At 36.2% G+C, this 12,478-nt stretch overlaps 1 protein-coding gene across 7 annotated transcripts in view; it reads right to left on the bottom strand.

Moving 5' to 3' along the window:
- Positions 1-12,478, bottom strand: part of si:ch211-27e6.1 (serine/threonine-protein kinase H1) — a 57,719-nt gene that overhangs the window by 13,190 nt on the left and 32,051 nt on the right. For 6 of the 7 annotated variants that reach the window (XM_067429492.1, XM_067429490.1, XM_067429493.1 and 3 more), the window contains 2 exons: positions 10,359-10,890; positions 3,126-3,894 (listed from right to left, as the gene is read on the bottom strand). In XM_067429492.1, the coding sequence (XP_067285593.1) occupies positions 3,126-3,894; positions 10,359-10,624 (1,035 nt within the window). In that variant the 5' untranslated portion in view covers positions 10,625-10,890. Of the gene's footprint in view, positions 1-3,125; positions 3,895-10,338; positions 10,891-12,478 lie in introns of those variants that run through there. The other variant, XM_067429494.1, reaches the window with a different exon arrangement.

Below are 12,478 nucleotides of genomic sequence, written 5' to 3'. Positions count from 1 at the left end.
ATATTTACCACAAAAATTATTTGGATAATTAAGTCAACATTTATTAAATGTATTAAAATACACTTTTGTTCAAAACTTTGACGGGTCAGTAAAGCTTATGTTTTTTTAAAATGTCTCTTAAATCGTGATTCAATATTTGGTGATACTTCAAGCCTTCATGTATAATGCAGTATAAAAGTATTTTTTTGTGCATTAATTATGCCTTTTAATGCACCTTATTATGACTGTATGGTCTCATTAAATAACTATAATCACAGTTATAATGCATTATAATAATTACCAATTCATTCTTAGACCTTAAAGGTGAACTATGTAGTATTTTTGCAGTAAAATATCCAAAAACCACTAGGCCGGTGTTATATATTTTGTTCAGTTGAGTACCTACAATATCCCAGAAGTTTCCAACTATTTGTAAATTGTGAGAAAATTGCTATTTTAACTAAGGACAGGGACGTTTTAACATTGCATTTGAGGGAGTCGCCTGTCAATTGCGTCATATCTGCGTTACCCTCGGTTTCGGCTTTTATTTGGCAGGAGCGCTTTACTCTTAGCAGTGTGAACAAGTGAACGCACGGAGTAAAGTCATAACATCGTTTTGAACACACTTAAATGTATCTAATATGATAAACAGAGCTACATTACCTCAAAATCATAACCGGAAGAGCTGATCAGTGCAGGCAACCGGCGACTGTCTCCCGTCCCGTCATAATAAAAGTCCCGGTACTCGCGAGACGGGTATTTGTTTAACAATCGCTTCAGCAGCTGTGCTCAGGTCCATAACACTCGGTCCTGCTCTGCTTTAGACTACAGTAACGTTAATAACCGCATGCATGAACGTGATTTCTGCCCGAGTCCTATTTTCCACCGGCTGTGATGAGAAGACCACATCTCCCAAGATGCTGCGCTCACACTTTGCGTCATCAAATTACGATTTGTTTTGAATAGGCGCCCTCCAGTGGACGGAAAGCCCCATAGTGCACCTTTAAAGTGTGTTCAATGTGAAATATGTATGAGGATCTATTGACAGAAATGCAATATAATATCCATCTATGTTTTCAGTGGTGTATAAAGACCCTACATAATGAACCGTTATGTTTTTATTACCTTAGAATGAGCTATTTCAATCTTCATACACCATGAGTCCCCTTACAGTTAAATCGCCATTTTGCACCGTCTTGTTTCTACAGTAGCCCTAAACGGACAAACTGCTATACAGAGTGCTAGTCACTCTCTGCTTTCTTCAATGATGACATTTTTGTACTGTGTCGGCCACCATAGCTTCTCTCCGTGCTCCCACAGGGAGGGGTGAGTGGTGGATGATTGCAATTCCCAACCTCACCACTAGATGCCGCAAAAAATTACACACTGCACCTTTAAGGTTTATTGGATTTAAGCCTGACAAGCCAGACCCACATCAAGATGTTTGGTCTGGAAACTCACCATAGACAGGGCTCAATCCGAGGGGCGGGATAAACGGTTGTCTTTCAAACTCCCTCTGCACGCGATAGGATAACGCTACAACCAACCAGAGCAACGAAGGTGAAACAGAGCTCGTTGATAGATTAAACATTCACTGTATCCGGTCGGCTAAACTCAGAACACATCTTCCCTTTTTAAGAATGACTTCAGTGCCTTTCTTTGTTCTTTTCTCAGAGAAAAGCTTAACTCCAAGTCTTCCAGAGTCGCGGTCAAAGCTGATTCGAAAGACCACCGCCGTTCGCCAGTTTCTGTGTTTACTAGAAGCACGCAAACGCAACTCGGCCTTCGCCATTATGGCCCCGCCCGCCGACTCTATACATGATGTGATTGGCCCGTCCAGAGTGAGAGGAATACAGCTCAGACGTGTATTGAGAGTTCCTAGACGACACTTGCGGGCAGATTAAATTTGCTGCCGCTAGGGTGCGTCTAGATTTCTAGGCTATTAAAACACATGACAGACAACCAATTTCTGCAAATATAATGCATTTTAACTTTGGTTACAAATATTTTTGAAAATATATAATACATTAAATGTAATGTATTTATGATGAAATTATTTTACTTTACATTTTTAAATAATCTTTTTAAATTGTTAAATGTAAAAAATAATATATATATTATATAATTAAATAATATATATATATATATATATATATATATATATACACATTTTCTATCTATCTATTTATCTATCTATCTATCTATCTATCTATCTATCTATCTATCTATCTATCTATCTATCTATCTATCTATCTATCTATCTATCTATCTATCTATCTATCTATCTATCTATCTATCTATCTACAGTCCCTGACAAAAGTCTTGTCGCTTGTGTACAAATTGACCTAAAGTGCCGCTGAAATATATTTCTAATCAAGATTTTTTTTTACAAGAAATGGCTCATTTTAATCCCACCAGCTTTTGGGATAATGTTTCAGTGAAAAACTAAACTTTCAAAAAGTATTCTAATATTCACAGCTTGGTAAAGCCCATTGAGTCAATTTTGGAAAGACATAAGTGTTGTCACCTTGTCATATGAGCTTCCCTTGTGACTAATAATGGATCAATTGGATCAATGGATTTCTATGAAAATTTGACCTTTCTGTCTTGATTAAATGATAAAGATTTTTTCTATGAAAATTATTTATTTCAATGCATTAAACATCATTTGGGAGGGTTTTAGCTTTTCATATGAGCTATTACTAACACCAATTAATTAATTAAAAGTCAGGTTAATATCAGGTATTTCTAGAAAATAGATAAGCGACAAGACTTTTGTCAGGGACTGTATCTATCTATTGCAATGAGATTCAGACAATTTTAAGTGTGTCTTACGCAGAGATCCAATGACGTATTTACAAATTTATCAGCAATTTAAAACCACTGGCATATAGGTTATAGCATGAAAAAAGCAGATATAGCACACCAATAGTTTAACTGCATGAAAGCACTGAGTAATGTAGTAATAATGACTTGCATAATCTTGTCAACGGCCAAAAATTGTTTGTTAAAAACTATTGGCAATTTTTTATTATCGGTGCATCCCTAGTCTTATGCGTACAAACACTTCTAAGGCCACTGAATGTGCATTTGCGGTCTTAAACAAGTTCTAAGATAACTCAGAGGAAAGGCATTGTGGCACTCACATCACCATGGAAACTGTAGCTGCCCCTGAGAATGGCCCTGAAGAGGCGGGGTCGGCTGCTCTGGTCGAAGGGCAGTGAGCCGCTCAGCACAATGTAAGTGATGACGCCCAGTGCCCACATATCCACAGGGCATCTACAGGGTCTCCGAGCCAGCATCTCAGGGGCCAGGTACTCCGGTGTGCCGCAGAGTGTCCTCACAGCCCAATCTTTAGTCTGACGGCTCTGCTCAAAGTCTATAGTGCTAAAGGACGAGTCGCAGTTTGTGTCTTGGGTTGAAACACTTGTATCTTCCTTGCTTTGAAATGAGGCCGGCGTCTTATTGTCCCAACATGCGAGCCCAAAGTCCGTTATGATCAAGCGGGAGTCCTGTCCCGGGTGGTAGTACAGCAGGTTTTCAGGTTTGAGGTCCCTGTGTATGACGCCCAGAGCGTGGAGATAGCACAGCCCGCTGGCCACCATCTTCAAGGCCTTGGTGGCATCCCGTTCTCTAAAGGTTCCTCGGGCGACCATACGCTCCAAGAGCTCTCCTCCCGTGGCCAGCTCTAGAACGAGATAGACGCGATGTGGGCATTCGAACACCTCGGCCAGGCGGATTACATTGCTGTGGTTCACCCGTCGCAGGACACTGAGCTCTGCCAGACAGGCTTCGTGACCCTCACGACCTTTGACCTCCAGAAGTTTGATGGCGAAGGGTTGGCACGAGCCCCGGTGCTCGGCACGAACCACGCGGCTGAAGCTCCCGCAGCCAATCAGAGCCTTGATATCATACCTAGAACAGATATAAACATTAGTGTTATTTTAGTATCATTGAAATACTGTTATAGCGATTTTTTAAAAACGCTGTTGAAAAGTGGATCAGACCGAGCACCAAAACATACTTGTAGCCAATTAGCAGTAAGAGGAGAATACATTTATAAAGAGAGAGCTCAGGGCACAAGACAGACATTAGCAGAAGGACTACAGAAAGAGAGAGACGGCAGAGAAAATACAAAAGATGAAAAGGTCAGGGGAATAACTTTTAAGAAGGGTTACGATCAGGCAAGCGGGAAGCCCTGAAAACGGATGCTGAGAATGCTTTATTTCTTCTTGATACATGAGTGTTTCATAGAACTTAGAAATACATGGTCTGAAGCACATGGTACAGGCGCACTTAAAGGTACACTATGCAACTTTTCGTCCACTGGAGGGCGCCTATTCTAAACGGCCCGCAAGTACCGGGACTTTTATTATGACGGGACGGGACACATTCGCCGGGCGCGCGCACTTCTGCTTTTTCCGGTCAGGTAAAAACAGCTATTTTCATCATATCAGATACATTTAAGGGGCCAAGGGCTTCGGCCATCCGTCCACTCTCTTCCCTGAACTGAAATGAAGTAGTGGGCTGTACTTTCCACACGATTGACATCAGGTTCAAGTACGCCAGGTTGGCTGGTGGTTATGTTGCCCGCATACCGCCTCCCATGGCCGAGACTGGTATTACGATACCTGACGGGCCGGGGCTAGTAATGCTACTGCTAATTAAGGTTGATATCTCTGCAGCACTATAACTTGACATTTTTTTAATGACATCATCGTCCTTATTTCTTCTCATTCTTTTGATGCGTGTAGGTCATTTTTTGGATATTTTTACCTCAATTTTTACACATGGCACCTTTAAAGGACAACTCCGGTAAAAATGAACCCAGGGGTGATTAACACATGGTTACCAAGTAGATCTTTCTATGGGATGCGTTTTATTGAAAATTTATATGTAAAGAGTTTTCTCTCTAAAACAGATTAACTTATAACACTAGAGTATGGGGCATAGAATAAGTAAAAGTAAATCTCTAGTTAATACCACTAACACGGCTCAAAATAGCCTCACACTAACACGGTAGCATAATGAGGGTCCCTACATGCAAACCGAAGCATTGAGAACTTTGTAAGAGTACAAGCAGTTTAATAAGAAGACACTTTATAAAGACTACATTACGAGTTTACAGACAGAAGCCATCTTGGAAAACAGTCTTGACGAGTCGAGCCACGAACGCTGTGCTAAGAGATGAACTGTTACTTGGAATCTCATATGGGACACCTTCTTCCCTTGTAGTTAGTCAACCATATATTTTAATAAAAATATATAATTCATGAATTTCCATGTAATGAGAATTCACAAACTTAATTCCTATCGACCAGTTCACTCAGCACAGCTGTGTTTACCAGAAATCGCGTACTGCACCTTTAAGAGGCCATTGTTTTCAAGGTGGATTCAAACAAGGTTTCATGCTTAAATGTTCAAAAATATCAACATTATAAAAAGAATAAAATTATAAAAAGTTCAACATTGTTTTTTTCAGATTCTCCATTGTTGCAGGACTATCAGTAATGCTCAGTTTAGTTCCCGTCTCTACAAAGCAGCAAAAAGTACAATGTGCTCTAATTGGTCGGCTGGACCAGTGTGATGTGATTGGTCAAACCCAACACGATCTCAAGGCAATTCGTACTCATTTTACGAGGTGGCTAATTCGTACGAATTGATAGGACCTCACTCGTACGAATTCATACGATTTCTGCTAATTCGTACATATTTTACGAGTCACCAAATTTGTATGAATTCATACGAATGACCTACCCCTGACCCCGCCCCTAAACCAACCCATCACGTGGGTTTAGACAAATCGTATGAATTCGTACGAGTGAGGTCGTACAAATTCGTATGAATTAGAAACCTTTTATTCAGTCGTTTGAATTAATACGAATTGGTCGTGAGATAGCGTGAGAAGGGTATTCCTGAACAACTGGAGGCTGCATTTTCAGGACCCTAGTTCTAAGACTGCAGTTCTAGGACCCTCGTTTTTTGTGACAGCACCACCTACCGAACTGAATCACCAAAACACTAATTTAAGATGGGCGATGGACACTGATCAGACTGTGAGTACTGATATTCAATCAAGTTTTATTTTATAACGTTTAAACGAAACAAAATGTACTAAAGTGAGCTGCTAACTATAAATGAAGAATTAATTCACACAAATTAAGAATTTGTGTGCTAGTTTCCTTAATTACAATGATGTTCTTGATCGTGGCGTGGCCATGATTTATTAATTCCTTTTTGATTTTTAATGACTATAATACATCTAGCCAGCACATTATTAAACTTAAAAAGATGACAAATGCATGTTGGTGTAAGGGTGTGTGATTTACCTCTAGCTTACTGTATTATTGGGGAAACTTGCTGAATACTCATTGTTTTACCATAGTTAAGAATAAAATATTCTTACATAACTGCTCTGACTGCCTGGATGCACTACAATATTAGCCTGTCTATGATGCATAGTGTTTGACAAGTTCAGCCATTTATACTTTGGTTACGTTCTTATAGCCTGCACTGATATATTTTTGCTGTGAAGGATTAAAAAGATTAAAATTAATCCTTTAATTAAAAAATAATAATAATTCTGTATGAATCTTGCACATGTGTTTTTTTGTTATCCTTGGAGCTGGACTGAAAAGACTGGGCATAATATTGCAGTGATTAATAAATGCATATTTAGCTACTCATGTTAGAAATCTTGGGGTTACATTCGATACGAATCTGTCATTTGACAAACAAATAAACTCAGTAGTTGATTCTAGTTTCTTTCATCTCCGTCTTCTTTCAAAAATAAAACCATTTCTTTCTGAGCGTTCCCTTGAAACTGTCATCCATGCCTTTATTACATCGCGGCTGGATTACTGTAACTCCTTATATTATGGTATCGCAAAGTCTCAAATTTCTCGGCTCCAGTTAGTACAAAACGCCGCAGCGAAATTCTTAAAGGGCTATAGGAAATTTGATCATGTTACACCTCTTTTAAGATCATTACATTGGTTGCCTATAGAGCTCCGTATTGAGTTTAAAATTTTGTTACTTGTGTACAAATCTTTAAAAAATGTTGCTCCCCCATATTTATCTACTCAATTTCATTTGTATAGCTCAAATAGGAGCCTTCGATCGAATGATCAATTTCTGCTTCATATTCCAAAAGCCCGCTTAAAGACAAGAGGAAATCGTGCTTTAGCTGTGGCCGGCCCTACTCTCTGGAATAAGTTACCCCTCGAAATTAAATTGGCCTCTACTGTATCGGAATTTAAAATGAGGTTAAAAACCTTTCTTTTTAACTTGGCTTTTAATTGATTTTTATTTATTTAATTTTTTATACTGACTTTTCGGTTTTTATCTGAACTATGATATGATTTGATCTTGAATTATGATTTGCTTTATGATTTTGTTTTTATTATATGTTTGACCATGTTCAGCACTTTGGTAGGTTCTACCTTGCTTAAAGCGCTTTATAAATAAAGTAACTTGAACTTGAACTTACTCCAAACAAATATTATTATATTCCATTCTGCATATCATGTAGATTTCATAATGTAACCGAGATGGCAATGGCTTTTATCATGCATGTCACCTTTTGTTGCTTTTAGGGATTGCCATGCCATCACTGTGGAAATGACAGCGGGATTTTCATGTTAATAGTAAAGTCTCAGTGTTTTTTTGTTGTTGTTGTTTTTTTTTTTTTGCCAAGTATATGCTAATATAGTATCTGTCAATGTCACACATCTTACAGATGGAAATGGCTTTCATTAGAAAGAGGTGGTGTCTTCTTCTGATGGAGCGCTTCAAATAGAAGGGTATTATAACAATATATATTTGTATATTCATCTCTGTAACACTTGCTGGTTTTTTTTATAAATTGTGCAGTTTTTAAAAAAAATTAAATTTATGTTATCATCTACAGTTCATTTTGTGCCGTGGCTCATTTATCAAAATTACCTTGTTCACCAGATTAGTATAATGACTTTCAGTCGTCATCCATTTAGCTAAGTAAGGTATAAAAGAAATGTTTACAATAGTTGCCTCACATTGTATGCAGCTTCAACTGTATAGTACCATGGTCTCAATTGGTGGGAATTGCTCTTGAGCAATACTTACAAATTTGGAGTTTGGACTTAGACATGAGTAACATTAATATTCAGTTTGGCTTTCTCTCTCTACAACTCCAACAGTGCACAAGTGTTAAATCATATATATATATATATATATATATATATATATATATATAGCCATTCCGTCTGTGCAGCAACTAATGAAAAAAGGGGTCTTTTTGGTGTTGTTATTGCAAAAATGACATAAATATATATTCTTCAATCATTCTTGAGTCTTGTCTTGCCTCTATACAACCTTTAAAATATCTGACTGTAATTTAGTGACTGCATATAGCCTACCGATTCCATCTTTATTTTACCTGATAATGAACTAATTAGTTAAACTTAAGGAGGTTAACCAATATAATTCAAGAAACTAAGATTTTTAAGGTACTCAACTTTTTTTTAAAGATTGATATACATTTTCAATTATATTTTGTGTAAATTAATGTTTAAATTTAAAATTGTGACTCAAAGCAGGTATTACACACTTTGTAATTTACCTCTGATACATTTTGAATTAAAAATATCACATAGAATATACTCCTCCTGAGATTAAATATCTTGATACTATGTAGGCTACTAACTAAACCACCTGGGTCCTGGAACTGAGGTCCTGAAACTGCAGCACACTGCTATATCATCCAGTTCTGTAGGTGGTGCTGTCACAAAAAACGTGGGTCCTAGAATGGCGGTCCTGAAACTGGGGTCCTGAAACTGCAGCCTCCGGTTGTGCAGGAATATACTACTGGTCAAACCCTTCAAACTTGGAAATGCCACGCCCCTTACCACCACTAACTCAACTTAACTAGGCCACACCCCTTTATTTTCCATATGCCTTGAGCAGGAATTTTTTAAATGAGGGATAGTGACATTCCTGGAAGAAAACTCTTCAACCTGAAAGAAGACTAACCGACGCATTGCAGGAAGTTCAGAAAATGATATAGAGAATAACTCTCTTTGTAGTGATCTTTTTTCAACATTACACAATAAAGAAAGTTGAGAATGTAAAAAAATAATAATAATAAAAGCATATTAGGTGCTCTAAATGTTTTAGTTAATCTTTTATTTTTATATTTTCCATTTTCATTTTACTTAAAGTCTAAATTGAGTTTTTTTAATGTCTTAATTTTTTTTTTTCATTCAATTTTAATTCAGTTTTAGTTTAGTAACTTTAGTACAAGTTAAATTAAATGAAAATGAGAAATGTTTCCTTGGCAACTAGTTGAAATAAAATAAGCCATAAAAGATTATGTCATAAAATGATCAAATAAGTGATTGTTCATATTATTTTTCATTTCAGTTTTCGCTCATTTAATTTCAAGTAATGATGTTTTTTTTATTGATTTAGTTTTAGCTAAATATAATAACCCTGATGAACACTGAATCATCTGCTATGAGAGACTATTGTGCTGTTGTAATTGGATGCATCAAATTAAATTAAATTACATCACATTATTTTATGAATTACATTTCATTATTACTTTTAGGCTGGCATTAAATGTTGAGAGTGGCACTGGTGGACTCATAAATATAATAAAGCATTTAATTATAGCAGAGAACTTTAATTGACATGTCGTGTTTGATATCTTAATTCAGTCATCCAGTCTTAAGTAATAAAGTTTATGGCATTGTCAAGAATCTTTTATAAAGGTTATTTTAGGAATGGAATGCTATCTACATATTGATGAGTATAAACCACATATTGGCTACTATTTCTCTACCAATAGCAAGTGAAATAGAATGATGACATCATGCCACATCACCTCATTACATAAGTGTCTAGTTATTTTACACTGTATAAAATGTTAGTTCTAATATATAGTGTCATAATTCCTGTATATTCCTCTAACATATAATACAATAATTCACAGAAATCAATTTGGCCAACTGAAAAATGTAGATGTTATGCTTTCTGAAGGATCATGTGACACTGAAGACTGGAGTAAAGATGCTGAAAATTCAGCTTTGATCACAGATTAAACTACATTTCAAAATACATTACAATATTAATTGTAATAGTAAATTTCCCAAGTTTATAAATGCAGCTAGGTGAGCTTAAGATACTTCTTTCAAAAACATAAAACACAATCTTATCCCAACACTTTAGAATCATAGTCTATAAAACAAAATGTTTTGCATAATGTCAACTGAAATGTACTGTTACTAATGCATTCAGAAAATGCACATGCTGTGCACATTAAAGTGTCCATATTGCTCACACTATTTTTTGCAGTATGGTAGTATGCTATTCTGAACGCACTCAAAGCTCATCACCAGTACCTCGCCGTGACGCGTGGATCAAACTTTGCACGAAACTTTGCATTAGGATTCCTCATCCTCTCCTCCAGATGAACCAGTTTCTTGTCTCCCTCTGATATTCCTTCTCGGGAAGCTCTTCTGTCACTTCTCCTCCTCCAAGCTTGTTGTTTCTCGTTACACTTTTCCCTGTCATTCGCTCGTTTCTTGAAATTCACAACAGAGCCGATGAGTGAAAAATATCCATTTTTGGAGGGCTCAGGTAACACTTTGCCAGAACTACTTCCCATTATAAACACCTTACAGGGTGAGAAGTACGGAAATAATCCATCCAGATGGTGTTAAAGGACTGACACTTGCCTAACTGAATAAAGCTTCACACAGATCCCTCTTTGGGACACATGATTTTGGGGCCGGTTTGGAAGATCATGCTGCAGCTGTTGTGCACCTGCACACGACTGGTGCATTTTCAGCACAGGTGCAATAACTCACACCTGAGTGATGGGTGTTTGATCCACAGGCTATTTCAGAGACCTTTAACAACACTATCATTGCCCTGTAACACAAAACAAAGGGAGCTTGATCACCTGTGGACACACCATACATACTTATATCATTTAAAACCTGTCACAGTATAGTTTAAAAATTACACACACACACACACACACACACACACACACACACACACACACACACACACACACACACACACACACACACACACACACACACACACACACACACACGGTTTTTATGTAAACACGAATCAATGATATAAAAAAATGAATGATATTGATTTTTAAAAAAAGAATATAAACATATTAAAATAACATATATATAAAAAAATATTATGTGTGTGTGTGTGTGTTGAATAAATATTTGCACATTGTTTTTTATGCTGATAAAAAATAATTTATGTTGTATTTTTTAACATTCGGTTTTTCAACACTAAAAGTCGAATCTATAAAGTCATGTGACTTCATGTCTGTTTTTGTGTCCTGTTTTCAAGCTGAAAATTGTCAGTAAAAAAAAGGCACATTCTGAGAATTACCCTTCATGTGGGTATATTAAGATATGGGGAAATATGGGGGACATAAATATAAATTCAATCTGACTATAATTATAGACAAACAACATATGCTCAGCTTACGTTTCCCAGTTCACACCTCTTACAGGTCCATATAGTTCAAATTTCACAAGATATCTCTTTAATATGTCAGTTGTGATTGAACAGAGATTATACAATTTATTTGTGTTTTATTGATATTTGTCTGAAAGTAACAAATGTCAATATGAACTCAAAAAGTTCAACAGATTTTCCCCAAATCAATCCAAAGCTAAACCTAAAGAATTTCAGAAGCAAAGTATAATAATGGAAATTTTAATTGTTGCATTTAAGTCACTAATTATTATTATGAAAGAACAATATACATATAAAAAAACTGTCTATCATACTGTATCAAACTAAAAAAAGTATATACATATATATGTATATATATATATATATATATATATATATATATATATATATATATATATATATATATATATATATATATATATATATATATATATATATATATATGACAGTTCTGTACGTTTCAGGCTAAAATTGTGAAGGACTGGACTTTCCATTTCTTCATTTTCCTTTCTGGAGTTCATGACTCCTGCCAGCTCTAATATACCAGCATAATACGGCTAACAGCTGAGCTTTAATCATAAAAAGTATAAAAGACGTTTTCCATCACATTTAAATGTGAGGTAAATGAAGCTGAATAGAATGAGCTCATTTGAAAGAATCTTTCCATGAAATGAAGGCAGATCGTTCTGCAGCACATTGAGTCAAACCGTCTGGATCCTTACCGGACATAATGAAAACACATCTGATATTTGGTGCTGACACTATAAAATAATATTAATATAATGAATGCACCTTCAGGACATGAGTATGACTAATCAACTTGGTGTTAGAAATCTCCATCTCCATGTAACTTTCTGTTCCTCCACTAGAGCGCACTATTGAGTTTTCTATGTTTATCAGAATTGATTGAAATAAATGGATGAAGGGCGTAATTAACTTGTTTTGACTGCTGCGATCATCCATCGTAATCCCCAGATAATCCAAACCTAATCCATTGTCTAAT

This window comes from Pseudorasbora parva, chromosome 21 (assembly GCF_024679245.1).
Source record: "Pseudorasbora parva isolate DD20220531a chromosome 21, ASM2467924v1, whole genome shotgun sequence".
NCBI classification, from domain to species: domain Eukaryota; kingdom Metazoa; phylum Chordata; class Actinopteri; order Cypriniformes; family Gobionidae; genus Pseudorasbora; species Pseudorasbora parva.
Note: the sequence above shows the minus strand (reverse complement) of the source record. Positions and strands in the feature narration are given on the sequence as shown.